This window comes from Toxotes jaculatrix, chromosome 10 (assembly GCF_017976425.1).
Source record: "Toxotes jaculatrix isolate fToxJac2 chromosome 10, fToxJac2.pri, whole genome shotgun sequence".
Taxonomy (NCBI): Eukaryota; Metazoa; Chordata; class Actinopteri; family Toxotidae; genus Toxotes; species Toxotes jaculatrix.
The window spans coordinates 2,856,661-2,876,365 of NC_054403.1; the positions used below are offsets into that span (position 1 = coordinate 2,856,661).

A 19,705-nucleotide genomic window follows, 5' to 3' on the forward strand; every position below is an offset into this window, starting at 1 on the left:
ATTTTTTTTTTCTCTTGACAACCGAGGACTGCTTATCAGCTACGCTCAAAATAAAATAAAATGTCTCACAACTTTGTCTCACCAAAGCTTCCGACCTGAAAATAAAGCATTACTGTTTCATTTCCTGACAGGAAGATCTAAATGCTGTTTCAAAGCAGTTGCCACGTTTCCAGGAATACATGTGAGTCTTGCACTGAGACTAACCTTATCTCTTTACTCAGTAACCTCCTCTGCTTTCACAATCCAATTCAAGATTCTCCTCCTGGTATATAAACCTCTTAATAGTACATTTTTTTTTTTTTTTGTTTTTTTCATTTTATAAATTTAATCCTGCTACATTTTTAGCCTACCTACTGCAACCTTCCATAGAGAAGTTACAGGGTAAAAGTAAAACTCTTTAGTTCGCTTCTTCTTCAGGTTCTTTTCCCTCACATTCAAAATTCAACAACAAGAGTTTGACTCAGCCCTCCCGTTCAGAGGACACGGCACGGAGGGGACTGTGAAAGGTGGGGCGGTGTCAGGTGGACAGGTGTGTTGTCCAATAGAGTGGGACGGATCCAGGTGCTGGCACTGGTGGGGGGGGGGGCCGCAGAGTGGCGTCACTGTCCGCGCTAACGCGACTATGGTGGAGATGATGGAGAGGAAGCAGAGCCAGGTAACTTTCGAAACGTTTGCCTGTGTTCCGCTTGGAAACTCGGTTGTTTTTTTAAGTAAACAGGAATTGACCTGGTTTAAAAAAAAAAAAAAAAAAAAAAAAAAAAAAAAAAAGGTGGTCGGGGTAATTAAAGCGCGAGCATCTGTGACGGCGTGAGGGCTTTGAGGAGATAAGTTTGTGTCGGAAGCTTCGCGAGCTTTTTATAAACACACGCGCGCCTAGTTGGTTACTTTGGGTAAAAGCGCTCGCGGTGGCTTGTGCTGTACGAAGTCACGGTGTTTGTCAGTTGGTGTCGTTATTACTTTGTTTTGCTGTTACTCGCTCTTCCTTCTGCAAAGCGTCGGGTTTGGTTAAGCCCCACCTGCTGCCCATCAGTTTAATAAATCACGCGCCAGCCTGAGTGTTAAGCCTTACTCAGTGAACAACTTCACTCATGAAACCTTTGTGTTTTCGATATGTTCAGTGTTATTCCTGCCTTACGTCTACATGTTTCCGCTCATTTCATCCGCCCATCGGTGGATGCTTCACAGCGTCAGCTTGGTGAAGTCGGGCTTGTTGTGATTTCACTTTCCAGTTCACATTTTTGACTTGAAATCAGTGCAAACCAATGGTTATTTTACTTTTCTGACTGAACACCTCAGTTCTGATGATGTTACCATGTTTGGAGAATGACTTTGGTGAGAGAGAAGGAAAAATGTTACGTGATACAATCCTTTGAAAAAATGATAATGTGGCTGTTGCTGCTGCAGGGATTAGTCAATTAACCGATAGGTCATCAAAGCAAAATTAAATTAATTAATTTGCTAATGTTTTGATAACTTAATAATCATCAAGTCATTTTTTTTTTATTCCAGAATGACAAAGATTTGATGTTTTCCTAATCTGGAGAGATGTTTTCAATTTGGAGAGAAAATAACTGACAGATTAATGGATAATGAACAGCCCTGCTTACAGTGAACACATGCATTACATGATGGTAGCATATACATGTGGATTTATCTAGTCTGCTGGGACACGGTTCATGAGTGAGGCCATTGTGCAGACCTGTAGCTGAATGGAGCTCAAATGCTTTATTTTATTTTATCTCCCCATAAACGACAAATAACTAAGAGACTGTGCCTTGTTAGAGCAGGAGAAGCACAGGTGTCACTAATAACATTAATGATGGCTCTGCTCTGTTCAAGTGTCTCGGTAAAACTGTGACAGTGAGCCAGTGTGAACAAGACCAGGATCCTGAATCTGTTGGGAACTAATTGGAATTCGGCCATCCTTTCTTTAGCTTTCCCTGCTCTGACCTATTTAACTGGGCTATCTAGACAGACACAAGGCCTGCTGGACATCACAGGGGACACATCATGGAACTGCATGACAGCATTTGAAATGTTTCTGTCAACTACATTTAAGAAAGCTTAGCTAAGTGGTAACTAAGTACATTTACACAAATATTGGACTTTATAGTTTTGAGGTACTTGTACATAAGTATTTCCATTTCATTCTACTTTACATTTTACTGCAATCCACTACACGTATTTGATAGATATGACCTGTGGTTAAAGTGCCCCTGCACCTTTGATGAATAAATAAAATTGTTGGGATAGCCCGCTGAAGTATACGTGATTTAAAACACTGATTGTATTCTGATGATCTGTCCTGTTAGCTTCAGAGGTGCTGTCACTGAAGAACCGTTCCCACTTTGTTCCCCCCCCACCCCCCCACCCCCGTCAGGTGCTGAACCTCGAGCGAGTGCAGGCGCTGGAAACCTGGCTGAAAACAACCAATACAAAACTGGCTCAAGTAAATGGCCAAAGGAAGTACGGAGGCCCACCTGAAGGTGAGAGAGGCTGCTGCTGCTGCTGCTGCTCAGCTCCATCACCCCGCCTTTACACACGATTACAGTGAAATGGAAGTCAGGAAAGATGAGTGGCATTAGCAGCTGTTTATTTCAAAGGCCCAGTGTGTAGGACTAAAGGGGATCTTTTGGCAGAAATGGAGTGGCGTATTTATTTAATGATGTTTTCGTTAGTGTTTTAGTAAAAATCAGTTAATTGTTGGGTCACCTGACCTGACGAGAACCCTGTCCTTTCTGCTCCCAGGGTGGGACGGCCCCGCCCCAGGAGCCCGCTGTGAGGTCTTCATCAGCCATATTCCAAGGGATGCCTACGAGGACCTGCTCATCCCCCTGTTCAGCTCTGTGGGCCCACTGTGGGAGTTCAGGCTCATGATGAACTTCAGCGGGCAGAACCGCGGCTTCGCATACGCCAAATACAGTTCGTCGGCTGTAGCTTCTGACGCGATCCGCCTGCTGCACGGCCACATGCTGGAGCCCGGCTTCTGCCTCAGCGTCCGCCGCAGTACAGAGAAGAGACACCTCTGTGTCGGAGACCTGCCAGCCACCACCAGGCAAGAGGACCTACTCCAGGTACAGTGGCCTGTCTTTGTCCTAGCATGACAGGAGCACCCGTTCTAATATTAGTCATTGTCTGAAGTAGGAGGTGGTTTTAAGGCTGCGACTGCTTTGTGGGTAAATGTCTCCAGGTCCTGCGTGAGCTGGCAGAGGGTGTGGAGAGAGTGTCTCTGAAGGCCGGGCCTGGTATAGAGGGAGTGTCAGCCATAGTGGCCTTCTCATCCCACCACTGTGCTTCTATGGCCAAGAAGATGCTGGTGGAAGGTAGGTGAGCTGCTGCTGAGTCACTGCCAAAACCCTGCACATACAGCGGGAATCACCCAGGACAAATTCCATGTTCAGATGATTTTTAAGTGAAAGAGGCATTAAAAATGTCACATATTGTGACCATACTGAACGATGTTAGAGACGAGTGTTTCCTTCTGTACAAAACAGCTGTGGTACTTCCTGCTTCACTTCCTCCTCTTTGTCTGTCTCCAGCGTTCAAGAAGCATTTTGCGCTGACCGTCTCGGTCAAGTGGCAGTCCACAGCGAATGTGAACCCGGACGATCCACTGCCTGCACAGAAACCTCCAGAAGGCCTCCTGGCGCCCCCCCATTCAAATTCCCCAGGGCCCTCAGCCCTGCCTCCTCGTCTGGCCGGCCACGCATCCATTACCCCGGGTTTCTGCAGGGCAGTGGGAGGACCCGCTACCCCCCCATACCCTCACCCTCCCTGCTCCTCTTCCTCCAAGGGGCAGCTAGTTTCGGCAGGATCGCCAGTGATGCTCCTGCATAAGGTGTGTGAGGCGACTGGGGTTGGCCAGCCGCTCTATGAGATGTACTACAGCCATGCTGGGCCGGATGGATTCCTCTACTTTAGCTACACGGTGTGCATCCCCAGGTTAACCGCGCCCTTCAAAGGGCTGGTAATGATCCTGCCGGGACCCACTGTGACCGCCACGCTGGAGGAAGCTCGGCAGGCTGCAGCCAAACAGGTCCTGCTGAGGGTTTAAGAGAACCAGCTCGCCCGCTGACGACTTAGCGAATACTGTTTCAGAATCTGTTAGTTTAGTCTAAGATGTTATGTATCCAAAGAAAAGATGTTTGATTTTAAATGGAGTTTGTTCATTTCTGCATGTTTTTATTAGAGTTGTAGTGGACCCGTTTGTCTCGTTTGAACTTCTGCAGTTTGTTTTATGCATGCTTTTCTTTTTGTGTGTTATTGTTGGATGGGTTCCTCATTTTAATTAAATGAGATCTGAAAAGAAAAATGTGATGGTATTGTTATTTCATAGAGATGGTGTGGACTGGAATCCACTCCATTTTTGAGGATCATTTAAAAAAAAAAGACCAACTTACAAAAAGTGGGAAGGAGAAGTGCTCTGAACTCTGCTGGCATCAGAGAAGTATGGTCAGCAACTCACATCGGATCACATTTGGGATATGGCCATTTAAGGAAATTCAATCATGGATTCAGTTTTGTTTAAATGATCTGGTTCGGAGCTTCAGTAATCTTAAAATCTGAAATGGTCGGTGACACTAATTTACAAAAAACTTATTTAAGCAGGTTTTTTAACTAAATAAAACTAAATGTTAGGATGGTAATGGCGTGAAAAACAACTTTACATCAGAGTCAACAGAGAAACCATGTTTGAGTGTTGAGCACAATGATGAACATGAGTGTGTTTATTTAAGACACTGGACAGAGCAAGCCTGTTTGATAAAGGTAGAAATGAGCCTGTTTGTTAACAGTTGAAGTTAGAAGTTGAACTGCAGCAACTCGTCGATGGATTCAGGTAGACAGTAACAGAGTGTCTCATCCTTGGTCCTGAGCAGATAAAAGGGGGACGCTGCTCTAAAAATGGATTTTCCTTACTGATGGTGATGAAGACCAAACTGACCTCCAGCAGCTTCATCTGACGGAGTCTAAGAAACATTGCTTGGACATGAATCGCTTGATTAGCAGCATCTGTTGCTCAGAGCACACCACTGTACGATGATAATGAAAGCAGGTACGTGTCCCTCGGATACAGAATTCCTACATTTACATGATTGCTGTTCATGTTCTGGATGTTCTCTAATGATAGAGAACACCCAGAACATACAAAACCTCCAGTTAGCGTCATTTGCTTTTGGTTTCCTGCTCTGTTAAAGTCTTAACACACGGGCTCCATTTAACACTAGTGTATGTCGCTGCTGTGAAAATGAGACTGGGTGTGTGTGTTTTCAGTGTAAGGCTGCACCGATGTCCAACATGCTTTAGAGAGGACTAGACAAGAAATTCAGCGTAAAGGTTTGTATCGCTTGAAGAGCGCAGAGCGTCTTGTGTTTGAACCAATCGGGTGATGCGGCTGATGAGAGGCTGTAGCTCCACAGGAAGGAGCGGCTACCTACGCCTCAGAGGTCCTCCTCCTGATCTCAGCGATCAGCTCAGCTCTGGAAATATCAAACTGTGGAGAGGACACGAGAGAAGAGCACAGTCACACACAGTCTCGCGCCCACATCATTCAGGCGGGAGCTGCTTTGTGTTCTATATAATCAAATGTTGAGTGGCTTCATAAAACACGGAGTTTGTGGGAAGTCTTAAAACCTGAATAGTTTATGTCTGCACATCGCTGCCCACAGCTGTTTGGCATGAATGTGTGTATCACTGTGTGTCAGTCGCACCTCCTCTCTGGTGGCCACGTCGCGTAGTTTGACCACTCCATCCTTCAGCTCCTGTTCTCCCAGTATAGCCACCAGGGGGATGCCCGACTCCTCACAGTGCTGCAGCTGACTCAGCAGTTTGGGGCTCTTCTTGTACATCACCTCTGCCTGGATACACACACACAGAATTCAATCAATCATTCAATCATAAACTTTATGGCCACAGTTCACCATCTTCTAATAGCTACTTCCAGCAGGATAATACCACGACTTCTGACACTAGTGTAACAGAGCTACCACAAGTTAAGAGACGAAAACCAGAAAGGGAACAAACAGAAACACGGACAGGTCACGTGAGGTCGGTACAGAACAAACAAATCCCTCACACACACCTTAATCCCAGCATTCCAGAGCTCAGTGACGAGTCGGAGTCTCTCCTCCAGGAGGTTCTTCTGAGCAGACGCCACCATGACCTGAACCTCTGTGGTACGAACCCTCTCCGCTGAGAGCTGAACAAACACAACAACACTGTTACAGTCTGGACATACCCGCGACTTATTATCAATACACCAATTTAAAAAAAACTAAATGAATATGAATGAATTAATTTTACATTACCTCAGCCTTCTGCTCCATGATGGAGAAGATCCTCTCGATGCCAATGCTGACGCCCACACACGGCACTTTCCTGCCCTTTGGGTCGAACATGCCCACCAGGCCGTCATAGCGACCCCCTCCGGCCACGCTGCCCACGCTGACGTTCTCCTCTGTATTTGCCCCCTGTTGGTTGTCATTGGTTACCGGAGCCACACCTGCCTGAGTCAGCACTGCCTCATAAATGATTCCTGTGTAATAGTCCAGGCCGCGGGCCAGACTGAGGTCGAACACCACCTGGAGATGAACCAGAGAAGGTATGATGAAACAAAGAAAGTATAAAATTGTTATTTAAGAATTACTGAAAAAAAAAAACCATTGTGATTGGAGGCCTGAGTAACAGCATGTCTCACCTTGTCTGTGACCTGGAAGAGCTGCAGGTAGCTGAAGAGCTGCTTGATGTCTGAGAGGCCAGCACAGGCCTGCTTACTCTGAGACATCTTCTGGTCCTGAAGGAGGCGTTCTGCTAGGTCCATTCCACCTACAACACAAACAGTTGCACATCTAGAAGACACAGAGCAACGTAGGCATTTACTGGGACCTGTGTTCGCTTCCTGAGGGAAAGATCTGGCTCTTTAGCTGCTAAATGCTCCACCGTGTTATTCTGCCCCCCCACGTGTATGATGAACAGACAGTTTTAATCTGCCTGCTGACCGTGCCGCTGACAGGACAGCTGGTTCTGATGGCACATAAATGGAGGTTGATGAATGCTTTACTAACACCAGCGTGCCCCTGATGTCTCATATGTCGTGTGAATTTGGGGGGGAAAGTCTCACCCTGCATACTGACGTACTCCCCAATCTGGTCGGCAGCTTCCTCTGACAAGCCCTTCTCATTCACCATCTCCTTCTTCACGTCCTCCCAAGCCATCTGGAAGGACGAGCAGCATGAGGATTGCAATGAAGAGATCCTCTAAAGAACTGAAAGCTGTAAACAGGAGTAAGTCCGCATACCTTATCCAGTTTATCCACTGTTGAACAGATGGTACGGAACTTGTCGTCTGGAACACCACATACAGCAAACATCCCATCGAGGATGCGTCTGTCGTTGACCTGGAAATGGAGGACGTGGTTACAGAGTTGACACCAACCGACCGCGGTCCGTACTTCTTACATATTCAACTGAACGGATGTGACGAACCTTGATGCGGAAGTCTCCGAGGTCCAGCTCACTCAGGATTTCGTAGACGATCTTCAGACACTCGGCGTCTGGGATCATGGCGTCATACTGCCCTGCTATGTCGAAGTCCTGACACACACACACACACACACACACACACACATTCATTAATTGCAGTAGTGCAGACAAAGTCCCAAAGTCCCAGATTTGTAAGTGTATTAAATCAGGTCTGATGCCAAAAGACCAAAAAACGCACGTGGATGACTCACACATTGGTAAAACTCTCGGTAGCGTCCGCGGGTCATGGCTGGGTTGTCACGGCGATAGACCTTGGCAATGTGGTAGCGTTTGATGTTGGTTATCTTGTTCATTGCCAGGTAGCGGGCAAAGGGCACCTGAAAGAAGAAAGGTCAAGGACAACACACCGCTCTCTGCTTTGGAAGGACCTGAAATGTGGGGATGCACACAGTAATGTTTATTTTAATTTAATCAAGTTTATTTTTCCTTTATAGAGTGTTTTTATTGCTCCTTGTGACTGCTGCTACAAACGAATTTCCCCACGGGGATTAATAAAGTATCTCTTAATCTTAATTCGGTCAATGAAAAATGAAAAATATTTATTGACAACCTTTTTTCACTTCTGATTCGTCTACAATCCACCTATTTTTCATGGTGCTTTCTGGAGAATAACTGCTGAGTAACTTCAGCAAAAAAAAAACAAAAAAAAACCAGCAAGAACAATACAGTGGTCACAACTCCTCTACTGCTGTCTGCTGTGACTGAGTGTTCAGACCACAGTGCTGTCAGCAGCCTGGAAGCACACTTTTCATTTCCCTGGCTGTGTGAAAATCTGATGATGAACAAAAACATTAAAATGTGGATCCAGTGGATAAAACAGAAGATGACAGACTGATATAGGAGTTTAGTGTATGGAGATAAGGTGTATTTAAGAAAAAAAAAAAAAGGAACAATGGTGAGTGTGTAGAAAAACAAATATCTACAACAAGCACGAACCACGAAACCACAAGCAAACTTCACAATAATCTGACATCTAACAGAAACAGGCTTTTGTGAAAACAAAATGGCAGTTATGGAGAAGTGAGGTATTAATTCTGCATACGAAGGATACAGTGAGGTCATATCTGAGGGACAGCAGCTCTCCTCCTTGGTCTTTGAGATCGTAGATGAGCTTGGAATCCTCTCCATACTTCCCTGTCAACGTTTCCTACGAACCAACGGGAAGATAACGTTTGAGTTTCCCAGTCTTCACGTGCTCACCTAATATGTGGCAAACGATGATGAATTGTGATGGAAATCCACCTTTAGTTCAAAAACAGGCGTGTCGATGGTCTCTGCTCCGTGGCGTTTGAAGCAGCCGATGATGGTGTTGAAGACTTTCTCTCTGATGGCCATCTGCTTGGGGTTGTAGTCCCTCGTTCCCTGACAGAGAAAGACATTTGCTTTATTTCCATCTGTCTGTTATATGAGCTTTAATGAGAGTTTAATGAATTTATTGTACTGCAAAAAATAATGTATGTAATAATGAAGATGAAACTGTGAACTGTAAGATGTAAGAACCATGGAAGTGATTGGGACAGCCAAGCTACCACTACTGCTAGCGCTAGCAGGCTAATCTGCCTAGCATGGTTCCACAGTATGTTTACATCCAGGTAGCAGGAAAAACAGGTAGACATTTGGTAACACAGATTCCTTAAACAGTGCCCTGTATGTACAGTGTGTACAGTGTGTGTTTGAATACAGCAGGCTTACCTTTGCTGTCTTAAGCACAAACTGATGTTTGCCATCATCTCCTCCTAACTGAGCCTTCAGCTCCAGAAGTTTGGCCACCTCCTCATCAATCTGCAACACACACACACACACACACACAGACCAGGAGGTAAGAGCTTTGTGAACACTGGCTGCAGAAGTCCTCTAAGTGGCACACTGCACTGGTCACCATTAGCAAGAAACCTGAAAAACTACACATGATTTTATAAGAGGAAATGTAGGAAACACACATTCACGCAGCACCAGAGGCCTACCTGAGCCACAGTGATCCCCGGAAAAGAGTGCAGAGATCGGACACGTGTTGCAGTCCGAGAGCCCACCAGACCAGAGCAAGCACGAATACAAAACACGCCCAGCATGTTCATCCCACAGAACGGGGGGATACAAAAAAATAAGTTTTTATAAAAAAAAAAAAAATAGTCCAGAAATTGGACAAGCACAAGTTCAGGAGTGCATCATAGGTATTGTCCAGGGCCAGCCACAGCAGCCAATCACAATGGTCGGTAGAAGGAGCGTTGTGCAGTAACGTCCGGGAGGGTTGGATTCCCCAGACGCAGATGAAGTTGATGATTAGGGGCAAGGCGAGTCGAGGTCATCCACAGTCAGGCAGGAAGAACAGGAGAAAAGTGGTAAGCAACCCTAGCACTAGGGGAGGGTGGGGCATGACGCATCATCACCATCATCATCACAGCGTGGAGGACAGAACATGAGATGTACCAAGTCAATCAAAGCAAACTGCCCAATACAGCCCTCATATACAAACACACACACACACACACGCAGACAGACAGACAGACAGAGAGACAGTCCTGCTCTTACCCTTGTGTGTCTAGTGTATTGACTGCATTTGTGTTTAGTATTTTAAAAAGCTCCTTACAGTTAAAAACCTTGATTAAATACTTCATTTTTCCTAAAATACAAGTGAATAAATACATATTGTCAAATCTGAGTTTTGTTCACAGCCTCTGATTAACTCACAAGTAAGTATCATATGGCAGTTCCTCTTCTGAGGAAGTTTTTAAGGTTATGTACACCTGATAGCGCTTTGCATTTAACATCTGAAAAGTGGCTTCTTCTGACTTTTGTTAAAACATAAAATGTTCTAGAAAAAAACATTTGAATGTTTCTTAAAGTAAGGTATCGAAAAAGTATCATTTGGCGTTGTACTGGTAATAGTATCAAACTTTTTCATACCATAACCAAAACTGAAAGTATTTCCCGTAAACAGCAACACAAATTATTGATGTCCGACCCATACCAAAACACACAGGACATGTTATGACAGTATTTTTGTGTTATTATGATAACTATTATGGATATTTGTTCAGTCTGAATGGAACGCTATTTAACTGTAATTTTAGGGTTAGGGTTTGGGACACTCTCTTTCACTCAAGCTTCAACATTTAATGTACTGATAATACTAGTAAGGAATGTAGGTCTCACACTCAGACCCAGGAACAAGACTATAACAAGAAAATGAGGGGAAATAAAACATCCTGAGGCTACTCTCTGTGAACTATTCAGATATGACACATTCACTAAAAGGCAGGTGACATAATAACTCCTTACACATTAGCATTTTAAACTCTTGTTATTAAATATTTGTCTCACACAAAACTTAAATTACAATGGTGAAGACTGGCACCTAGAACTTGTCTCAGGTGAATTCCTATGTGCTATGTGTGGCATTATGTCCATATCAGACCTAAGATCTTACCTACCAGTCTGGTAGGCAAGATCTTGCCTACCAATCTGGTGGCATCTGAAGAAACCTGATTAGTTACATACTCCAAAAATTCTGATAAGTATCATCCGTCTGTGTTAATAAGGAAAGTTATTGCATCAGCCACCTTTACACATTTTGGGTTGAGAAACTTAAAGCCAGTGTTTAAGCGCATGGTGACAGAGAAGTCTAAAAACCTCCCCTAAAATGTGTCTTTGAACCGGCTGGCTAACGTCCTGTCAATTCCATAACGCTATGTTAGCACTAGCTAGCTAAGTGGACAGAATGAAGGAGGCTAGCCACGCTGGTTGAGGTAAAGCTAGTCGTTAGTCGGTAAAATTAAAACACCGGGACAGACAAGCAGGTCCCTGTACATAAGACGTGCATTTAGCAGTTGGTTTTTCTTTTAGCAATTAGCAAGTAGCCAGAGACTCAAGCGCATAAAGCAAGTAGTTACACCGTTGTTAGCCCTACTCCAAAAACATCACTCAGACATCGGGCAATTTAATGTCGACTCACTTATCTAACACTGAACATGTATGAACCAGACTCTTGGCGTCTTTCAGTTAAACTGACATATAAAAACAGCAGAGGAAGATGTTCTCATTTTAAAGTTAATGATGTTAAGCGTTTCACTAAACGTAACCGTCAGTGGACATAGTGACTCAGTATATAAATCAGACAGCACCGTTAGAGAGTCAGTTCAACACAGCAAGATGCACTACGGGCCGTAATAATTTGACACATTGCCAACCGGCGTTTGGTCTTGTTTTTTTCCGGTTAGCTTAGCTACGCGGTATGAATGAAGTTCTTCTTCGTGTATCGGAGCATTGCCCACCGAGCAATGCTTCTGTCGCAAAATGCCAAATGGACATGCTGTTCACCGCATGTTGAGGACTTGCCTTCACATCACCTTTAAATATCACCGCTAAATCGGAGAACTGACCTGCTCTTTGCTCGCCTTCTCTGACTTTAACTTCCGGACGACTTCACCTTGGATTTTAATCGCTTCTTGTATCTGTGCCTTGTCCTCCATGGCTTCTCATTAAAGTGCTTCTGCCGGCGTACACACCTCTGTCCACCCTGTAGCACTGATACAATGAGGAAAAATGCAGCTGTCAAGACTGAGTGGAGTAAAGCGGAAACGGAAATACGTAAAACTTCCGTTCCACATTTTCTAAGTAAAAGCCTTCCTGGCGAAGGTGTGTAGTCTTATTTTCAAAGTTACAGTTTTTTTTGCTAAGTTTCAGATGTGTGTGTGTGTGTGTGTATCGTGTGTCTTACACTGGTACAATAATTGGTAACATTCATGTTTAATATTGTACGTTTCCTTATAAATTTAAAAAAATTCAATGAAATAAAGACATTTACCCTACATTTATGATAATGTGCTCAGTGTTTCATAGGTTTAGTAGTTTAATAAGATACACTGCTGGACACTGAAATCAAACTCAACCACTGCATTACTAAGTTACATTCTTCTTATTATCTCTATGTTTCCCACACAAATTGTTGTTCTCTTTTTTTTTGGGAACAAAATAAAACCGGCAAAACAAAAGTGTAAAGTGTCTGTAGGCTTTGTGATTTTGACTGAGGCCATTTTCAGTAGAAACAGACTTTCAGCTATTCAAAGAGATGCCAAATTGCTAATATGGAGAATATGATACTTCAATAGTCTCAAATGTCAGTGAACAGAATCTCCACATACGGGACTTTAAACTCACCGCCACATACAAACAAACATCTTCCTGTTCAAACAGTGGCCAAACTGAGACCTTAACCAAAGTCCACTTTAGCTAAGAGAGCAGAGACCTGTCATCAGCGTGTCTGTGAGTATCACCTTATGACTTTATTCTGGAGCTAAATACACATTGTGCACTGTCAAGAATACAACATTATGGTTGATGGGGAAAAAAAAAAACAACTGCAGTGTGAGGAGGCGTTCACAGTGTGCTGCATCATGGACTTTGGACTTCAGAGTGGTTTCATTAGCTTTAGTGTTAAAGAGCTGTTTCAGACATGTCTTTGCTTCGACGAGACTCTGGAATTTCTTGTGCATGAAAGTGGTGAAAATGAAACTGATCAGGAGAACAACATTTTAGAACAGGCTCTTTGCTTCTCATGGGTGTAGCCTCTGCACATGTAATTCAGCTGTGCAATTTACACACTGCTACTGGCCAAGCAATCTGTTTCTACACATCATGTTTCTAATTCACGTCCTGGCAGCTCTTTTCCTCTGTTTGCTTTAAAACTGCAGAAATCAATATTTTTATATGAACAGTGGATTTAATGAATAAGTGTGATGTAAAAGGGGTCACACACCAAGACAAACCTTTTCACTTTCACAAAGGGGAAATTACTAATTGTCTATGTCCACAGCTTTGCCCCCATGTGGCCAAAATAATGAATGCAGGCTCAAACCTCTTCAGTGGACTAAATAACAACCCTGTACCACTGTTCCTGGGCGAATCAAAAATGGTGTGGCATTGTGCGAAGTTATAAGTTTCACATCTACTCCACATTGTACTGCTGAGTCTTTGAGTCTTGGGTTAGGGTTAGGGGTTATACAGCAGACGCACATCTGTCTGTATGTCAGTCCAGATGGGTTGTCTCCATCTATGAGCCTCCTACATCTTTCTGTGATCATGGACATTAGCCTTGGTCCTTCCACATCAAACAGACTCTGTGATGTGCGTCTGAACTTTGTGTCCACAGGGCACAGGCAGCATGGAGGTGTCTCCCCCTCCCTCTGGCCTAGAAGCAGAGTATGAGACGCTTTTCACCACCGACTCCCTCCTCTTCCTCCATGACCTGATCTCCACCTTTGATGAGGAGGTGGATCAGGTGAGACCATAGAAAAGGCCCTCTTATTGAATGAATGGTGGACGTGTTTAACTCAGAATGAAGCATTTGCTTTTCTCTTTACTCTTCAGGTCCTGAGGTTGCGAGTGTCCAGAAAGGCCCACTTGGACCTTTCAGGTGACCTGCCGAGCTTCCTGGAACACACCACACCCATCAGGAGAGACCCAGACTGGAGGGTGCTCCCTGTACCTGCAAGGCTACAGAGGAGACATGTGGATATTGGGGATCTGGCTCCCTGTGATACTGATTGCTTCATCAAAGCTCTGCAGTCACCGGCACAGGGAATACAGGTAACACCAAAATCATTTACCTGTGACCAGACAAGACCCAACCCAATAAGTGCATACTGTATGCTGTACTGTCTGGTCATTAAAGATCATCTTAGTTTAATTGCTGTTGTAGAAATCATTTTGATTTTACAGCAGAGTGAGGGAGCTGGACTCTTTACCTCCACCCGGTGAGTTGAGAACACGTAGGACATGAAATCTCTCCTCTCTGGCTTCGGCAGGTTGACTTTGATGATGGGAACTGTCCGACATATTACAACCAGATCAAAGGCATTTCCAATGTTGTTAAGGCGGTGCACAACCAGCTTCCCAGTAAGTGCTTTACTTTAAATAAGTGCTACTGTTGCTACAGTTACATTACATGGACAAGAACACGTGTGTGGATGCACATGTGTCAGTATTCCAGATGTGGATCAGAGTCACAGTCACAGCAGCTGTTTATTTGCCTCCCTCCCTGTGTGTAACAGATGTGCCACACATATCTCAGGCTCCTGTGCTGATGCTGCGTCCCCGTGCTTGGAACATGGTGGAGCACAACATGATGGTACTGTAGCTTTTTCCACTTCATTCGGCTGCTTTATTGATTTAGTGCAGGTTTGGATCTAAATCTGTCTGGTGAACAAAAAAAAAAAAAAAAAAAAACTTCTGCTCCTGGAATAATTTGAAATGTGTAATAATCTTACAGTAATTTTAAATTCTATAATTAAAACATAGCCTTCTTATTTTATTAGCTGATTCTGCCCATTTCTACATTTCTAAGATATGGCCAGTAAAATAATAAATCAGTAAAGACTTTAGTCCTGATACTGTGGAGAAGCCAATGAAACAATTCTTATTCACCTTTTTTGAATTATTTTATTTTTATTCATTCTATTTTTCTTATGAATGCAAACTCAGTACCATCAGATTATTAGCAGTTTTCCAGTATGAGGTCAGTGCTGTGGTCATTTGAAGGTGTTATAGGTTAATTTGTGTGTGATTAATCCAAAGAAAACGATCCACGCTCAGAGTAAAGATTTCCTGTTTGTCAGGTGGAGGGCAGGGAGGCTCCTGGTCCTCTCTTTGACTTTGGACTCCTCATGTTTCACTGTGGAAAGACACTGTTTGAAAACAAGAGCGGACCCTTTTTCTACCTGTCCAAGGTAACACACACACACACAAACACACACTGAGGTACACAATTGATTTGTGTAATGTGAACATAGTGGGCATGAAGCTCTACTGTTTTTTTCAGGTGGAGAGCTTCATGGAGGCCAGACTGTGGAACAAGATATTTGTCTGGACACAACAGAAGGTCTGAAGGTTTTTTCTTTTCTGTTTTAAACGAGTAATAGCAGTGGCCTGAAGTCAGAGGCTTTTACCAACAAGCAGCTTATTAACACAGACTTCTGGACAGTGTAATGAAATGACAGCAGTCACATGATCAGACCTGCTCTGACTCCTCCAGACAGAGGACAACACAACACAAACACAACCTCATGGCACAAGAAACAGATTAAAGCACAGTCTGCTTCATGACTCTCTTGTAATGAAGTGAAAGCAGCCAGAGGAGTAACTGTGCACTCAGTGCCCTATTCAGGAGAGTGAATGCACTGCTGCAGCAATTTCCTTCAGCTTCCAGCTTCCGGCGTATATTTGAATTTTCAGCTTCTAAGTTTTGATTCTGCATCTCAGCTGTCATCTCTCAGGTTCTGCAGTGCTTGTTTCAGTGTAATACATTTCATTTTGCAGTTAGGATTTCAACAGTTTCAGCTTCTTTGGGTTCTGACTTCAGCATTTTTTCCAGCTCTGCCGCTATTGCACTTTAGCCTGCAGGATTTTCAGCACTGCTTCAGCATTTTCTCTCAGCTTTCAGCCTTCACACACATTTTCTCCAGGAAATGCGATTTCTAGTACTTTTTCAAAAATTTGAAATACCCTAATTATCCTGCTAGCATTTTCATAAAAATAATCTGTGTGAACCTATCCCTTGTGGGTAGTTGTATATGTAAGTAAATTTGTGTGTTTGTGTGTGTCTAGCTTGGTCTTCCACAGGGCAGCATTAAGGCGACAGTGCTCATTGAAAATGTATTGGCAGCGTTTGAGATGGAGGAGATTCTCTATGAGCTGCGAGACCATTCAGCAGGACTCAACTGTGGCATCTGGGATTATTCAGCCTCCTTCGTCAATAAGTTTGGTGAGTTAAACATCGTGTGTGTTTAAGCAGCTGATGGTAGCTGACTTCCCTCTGAACTCTATCAATTCTAAGTTTTTACAATAAAAAAAAAAATGTAAACACAAAAGACGTATGAGGTTATAATGAAAAGGGCCGTCTCTGTCTCACTGAAGTCCAGAGGTCATGTGTCTCTCCTGCAGGACACCGACAGGCCTTCCTGCTGCCTGACCGCAGCAAATACGTCAACATGGAGAAACGTTTCCTGCGTAGCTACATGGACCTGCTGGTTCAGACGTGCCATCGGCGGGGAGCCCTGGCCACAGGAGGCATGGCTGCTCTGCTGCTACCTCAGGACCGGCTCAGTGAATCCTACAGGAGAGTGTTGGCTACTGTCACCAGGCACGAACTGAACACACACACACACGTTCATAAGTTAAAGCATTGCAGTGATTTCTTCCTGATGAGATTAATGTGGCTGTGATTTTTGGTGCAGCATCATTCACTAACCAGTGACTCAGCTTATCCAGGCCTGTGGCCATATTAGCAGCCAATACAGGCTCCAGTGTTAATCATACTGCACAACACAAAGGTACTGGAAATACATACTGACACATACTGAGTCCAACATGTCATTCACAGTGTCAAAACATGGAAAATTTGTCTTTGAATTCATAAGCAACAGAATGTGAGCTCTCTCAGTGCAGTCACATCTGCTGCTACAGGCTAACCTGGTCTGGTATGAGCAGTCACATTAGCATTGGCGATCATTAGCTAATGTTAGCCAAGTTTACAGACATTGTGCAAAGGATCAAAGAACATGAAGAGGAGTTAGATGGTCAAACGGTTAAAGAGAATAAGGCTAATCATCATATCCCCTCACTTAGAACCACACTCCAATGGACTAGTATAATAGTAATACTTCCTGTGCATCTGTGTGTCTACAGTTTCATTTATAAGGACATCACTGCCTCCTGTGTCCTGACACATATCACTGTCTGCATTTCCTAAGCACCAAGAGATTATTTAAAATTTAATTATAAGTGCATAAGTGTAAACTGTATAATCTTTCAGTTTATTGATTTATTTCAGATTAGGTCAGTTCCTGATACTTAAAGAATAATGAATTCATATTTATTTGGGTATAAAAATGGGCTTTTCTTTTGAGGAAATTCATATTTTTCCTGCAATTGGTACCAAAATGGCTCCTTTAAGAAATTATTCAGAAGTGACAGACTTGTAAGTTAAAGCATCGGCCTCTCGTCTAATGGTGCTACTCTTACATTGAAAGCATTTGCCATTATCCTGTGATTTTCACTGCTGCAAAAGTTCCATACACACTGGTGATAGGATGGCAAATATTTTATCAGTCACCAGAAAGTTATTGTTTACTCAGTCATGGCTACATCATGTGAATGAAGCTCACAGTATCCAGGTATCATCAGCGTACGTTTCACACCTGTGATGTGTGTCGACCTCTGACACGGTTTCCTCCACCTCTTAGACTGAAGCTGCTGGAGATCAAGGCAGGTGTGGATGGTTTCATGGTCTATGACCTGAGCCTGATTGAGCCCATGCAGAAAGTAAGTGTAACGAGGATAATGAGTCGCATCAAGCTGAAAAAAAAAAATCCAGCAGCAACAATGACTGGCCTCTTCCTCTCCGCCGTAACAGCTCTTCCAGCTCCACACTGAAGGTGATAACCAGCTTCACCTGCTTCGAAGCGATGTCTCCGTGACTCCTGACGACCTGCTGTCCATGCCTGCGGTCAGTCCATCGGTCGCACACAGAGCTGGACTGAAGAATTCTGGGACAACCCAGAATATTTAACTTCCTGTAGATGTTAATAGGAGGAAATGAAAAAAAAATCCCTTTTATACAAGATACAGCAGGATGATAAATGATCCACCATGAATGATCTTGGTCAGGTGTTTATCCACCATGAGCCTCTGACCATGTGTTGTCTTTATGTGAAACAGCAGGATATGTTGTACTGTGTGATGTGTTTTGTTTTCCCTCAGGGAGGAGTCACCCTTTATGGTTTGAAGTATAACATTGCAGTTGGTGTCCTCTTCATGAACGCTTGGCTCTCAGGTAAATACATTCACATGTTCTTCTTCTTCTTCTTCTTCTCCTCATGGCAGACATGATGAAGTGTCTCTGTGTGGACTGACTGTTGAAACTCACTTGCACCAGTTTGCTCTGTTTCCTAGGTAAAGGTGTGTTTTTCTACAGAGGCCAGGTGGAGGATTCAGCCACAGCAGAGATTTCCAGGTCACAGGTGAAAAAGCTCATGCTTTTAAAAACAATCAACTTGTTTGTTGTTAACCAGCATTGTACAGATGCAGTAACCTTCAGGTATGACGCAGTACTGTGTGTGTGTGTGTGTGTGTGTGTGTCAGGTGTGGCAGTGGATCAGGCATCAGGCTCAGCTGGAGGACAGCAGCAGGGTAGTGAGTAGGCGGCTGGTGACAGACCTCACCAAGGAGGTCACGGTGGAGCTCAGCACTCTGAGTCACTGTGTGAGGTAAGACGCTGTCCTCCAGGACACCTCATGGGACAAATGTGATGAGTGACGGGGGAACGTGGTGGAAAGCAATGGAAGGGTCAAAGGCCAGCTTCTGATCGTTGGTGGTCCTGACCATGTCCAGTGAGAGCTGTTCTCAGTGGTATTAGAGGACAATGATTTCTTTTATGGGTCCATATTTTTCCAGTTCATTTCCTGGAAACTTTCCACATCATTTCTGAAAAATCTGACGGTCGACACAGTTTGATGCTGATTATCAGAGAAGTGGAGAAAATGTTTGTTAATAAAATAAATCATTACCATGTTATCTTATCTCTTTTAGCAACACAGTGCAGAAACAGGCCATAATTTTGATCTTGCCATTATTACTATGGGTTTTTTTTTATTTTTCTTTTTTTTATATTTTCACATCAAATAACCAACCAACCCCTGTCTTTCATGGCTTTAATGGATCCCCAGAGCTGTTTGAGAGACAAATGGAAACTGTTGATTTTTTTCATGCAAGCATATTCTGTTGTCTCTGTCCTATGGCGTCTTTGTACATCTGTCTTCTTCCTCAGGGCTAAACAGAGGCTACACACAGCAGCAGACATGTTCCTGGAGGTGGTCCTGAAGAGAGCCTTCCCAGAGTTCATCACCACTTACTTGAATCAGGACCACACCTTTCTTAGCTCCCAGAGCACAGGTGGACGGGTGGAGGCTGTGGACACGCACACGCACAAACCCAAACTGTGACAGACGGTCCAGCTGACACGCAGCAGAGACGTTCACCGACTGAGAGACGGCAGCATCGCGTAGCTGTGGATGTATATTCAGTCTGAAGCATCTGTGTCTCAGTGCAATCAATTAAAACGACTCCTCCTTCAGCCCTGTCCCTCTGATGTCTGTCCTGTCCCCTCATCGTCC

The 19,705-nt window shown here is 43.9% G+C and overlaps 3 protein-coding genes across 5 annotated transcripts; 2 read left to right on the forward strand and 1 right to left on the reverse strand.

The window, feature by feature from the left end:
- The first annotated feature begins 593 nt into the window (after window positions 1-593).
- Window positions 594-4,270, forward strand: dnd1 (DND microRNA-mediated repression inhibitor 1). 2 transcript variants are annotated; one of them, XM_041048724.1, is made up of 5 exons: window positions 594-655; window positions 2,381-2,486; window positions 2,749-3,074; window positions 3,191-3,323; window positions 3,540-4,270. In XM_041048724.1, exons 1-5 carry the CDS (start codon window positions 623-625, stop codon window positions 4,052-4,054), a joined length of 1,113 nt encoding a protein of 370 aa, XP_040904658.1. In that variant the 5' UTR covers window positions 594-622; the 3' UTR covers window positions 4,055-4,270. The 2 variants fall into 2 exon arrangements, with proteins under 2 accessions (XP_040904658.1, XP_040904659.1); XM_041048725.1 differs by having other exon boundaries at window positions 3,191-3,327; window positions 3,540-3,968.
- A 439-nt stretch (window positions 4,271-4,709) lies between these two features.
- Window positions 4,710-12,080, reverse strand: LOC121188807 (histidine--tRNA ligase). Of its 2 annotated transcripts, XM_041048718.1 has the most exons (14): window positions 11,918-12,054; window positions 9,503-9,893; window positions 9,231-9,320; window positions 8,781-8,900; window positions 8,590-8,685; window positions 7,730-7,855; window positions 7,482-7,589; window positions 7,295-7,393; window positions 7,118-7,211; window positions 6,695-6,822; window positions 6,306-6,578; window positions 6,080-6,196; window positions 5,709-5,855; window positions 4,710-5,491 (listed from the first exon to the last, which is right to left on the reverse strand). In XM_041048718.1, the coding sequence occupies exons 2-14, from the start codon at window positions 9,611-9,613 to the stop codon at window positions 5,432-5,434; spliced, it is 1,569 nt and encodes a 522-aa protein (XP_040904652.1). In that variant the 5' UTR covers window positions 9,614-9,893; window positions 11,918-12,054; the 3' UTR covers window positions 4,710-5,431. The 2 variants fall into 2 exon arrangements, with proteins under 2 accessions (XP_040904652.1, XP_040904654.1); XM_041048720.1 differs by lacking the exon at window positions 9,503-9,893 and having other exon boundaries at window positions 11,918-12,080.
- A 622-nt stretch (window positions 12,081-12,702) lies between these two features.
- Window positions 12,703-19,534, forward strand: mlsl (malate synthase-like). Its single transcript, XM_041048716.1, has 15 exons — window positions 12,703-12,800; window positions 13,687-13,815; window positions 13,905-14,123; window positions 14,342-14,432; window positions 14,588-14,664; window positions 15,152-15,262; window positions 15,355-15,414; window positions 16,140-16,296; window positions 16,476-16,674; window positions 17,777-17,855; window positions 17,947-18,039; window positions 18,294-18,366; window positions 18,486-18,553; window positions 18,675-18,799; window positions 19,360-19,534. The coding sequence occupies exons 2-15, from the start codon at window positions 13,699-13,701 to the stop codon at window positions 19,532-19,534; spliced, it is 1,644 nt and encodes a 547-aa protein (XP_040904650.1). The 5' UTR covers window positions 12,703-12,800; window positions 13,687-13,698.
- Window positions 19,535-19,705: the final 171 nt, after the last annotated feature.

Excerpts from the sequence above, each read along its gene's own strand:
- dnd1 (XM_041048724.1), top strand. The coding sequence starts at position 623 with ATGGTGGAGATGATGGAGAGGAAGCAGAGCCAG. Across the intron at positions 656-2,380 it reads TGGAGAGGAAGCAGAGCCAG|GTGCTGAACCTCGAGCGAGT; the intron begins GTAACTTTCGAA and ends CACCCCCGTCAG. Across the intron at positions 3,075-3,190 it reads GGCAAGAGGACCTACTCCAG|GTCCTGCGTGAGCTGGCAGA; the intron begins GTACAGTGGCCT and ends AAATGTCTCCAG.
- LOC121188807 (XM_041048718.1), bottom strand. The coding sequence starts at position 9,613 with ATGAACATGCTGGGCGTGTTTTGTATTCGTGCTTGCTCTGGTCTGGTG. Across the intron at positions 8,686-8,780 it reads CGCCTGTTTTTGAACTAAAG|GAAACGTTGACAGGGAAGTA; the intron begins GTGGATTTCCAT and ends GTTGGTTCGTAG. Across the intron at positions 5,492-5,708 it reads ACGTGGCCACCAGAGAGGAG|TTTGATATTTCCAGAGCTGA; the intron begins GTGCGACTGACA and ends TCCTCTCCACAG.
- mlsl (XM_041048716.1), top strand. The coding sequence starts at position 13,699 with ATGGAGGTGTCTCCCCCTCCCTCTGGCCTAGAAGCAGAGTATGAGACG. Across the intron at positions 15,263-15,354 it reads CCTTTTTCTACCTGTCCAAG|GTGGAGAGCTTCATGGAGGC; the intron begins GTAACACACACA and ends TGTTTTTTTCAG. Across the intron at positions 16,675-17,776 it reads GTGTTGGCTACTGTCACCAG|ACTGAAGCTGCTGGAGATCA; the intron begins GCACGAACTGAA and ends TCCACCTCTTAG.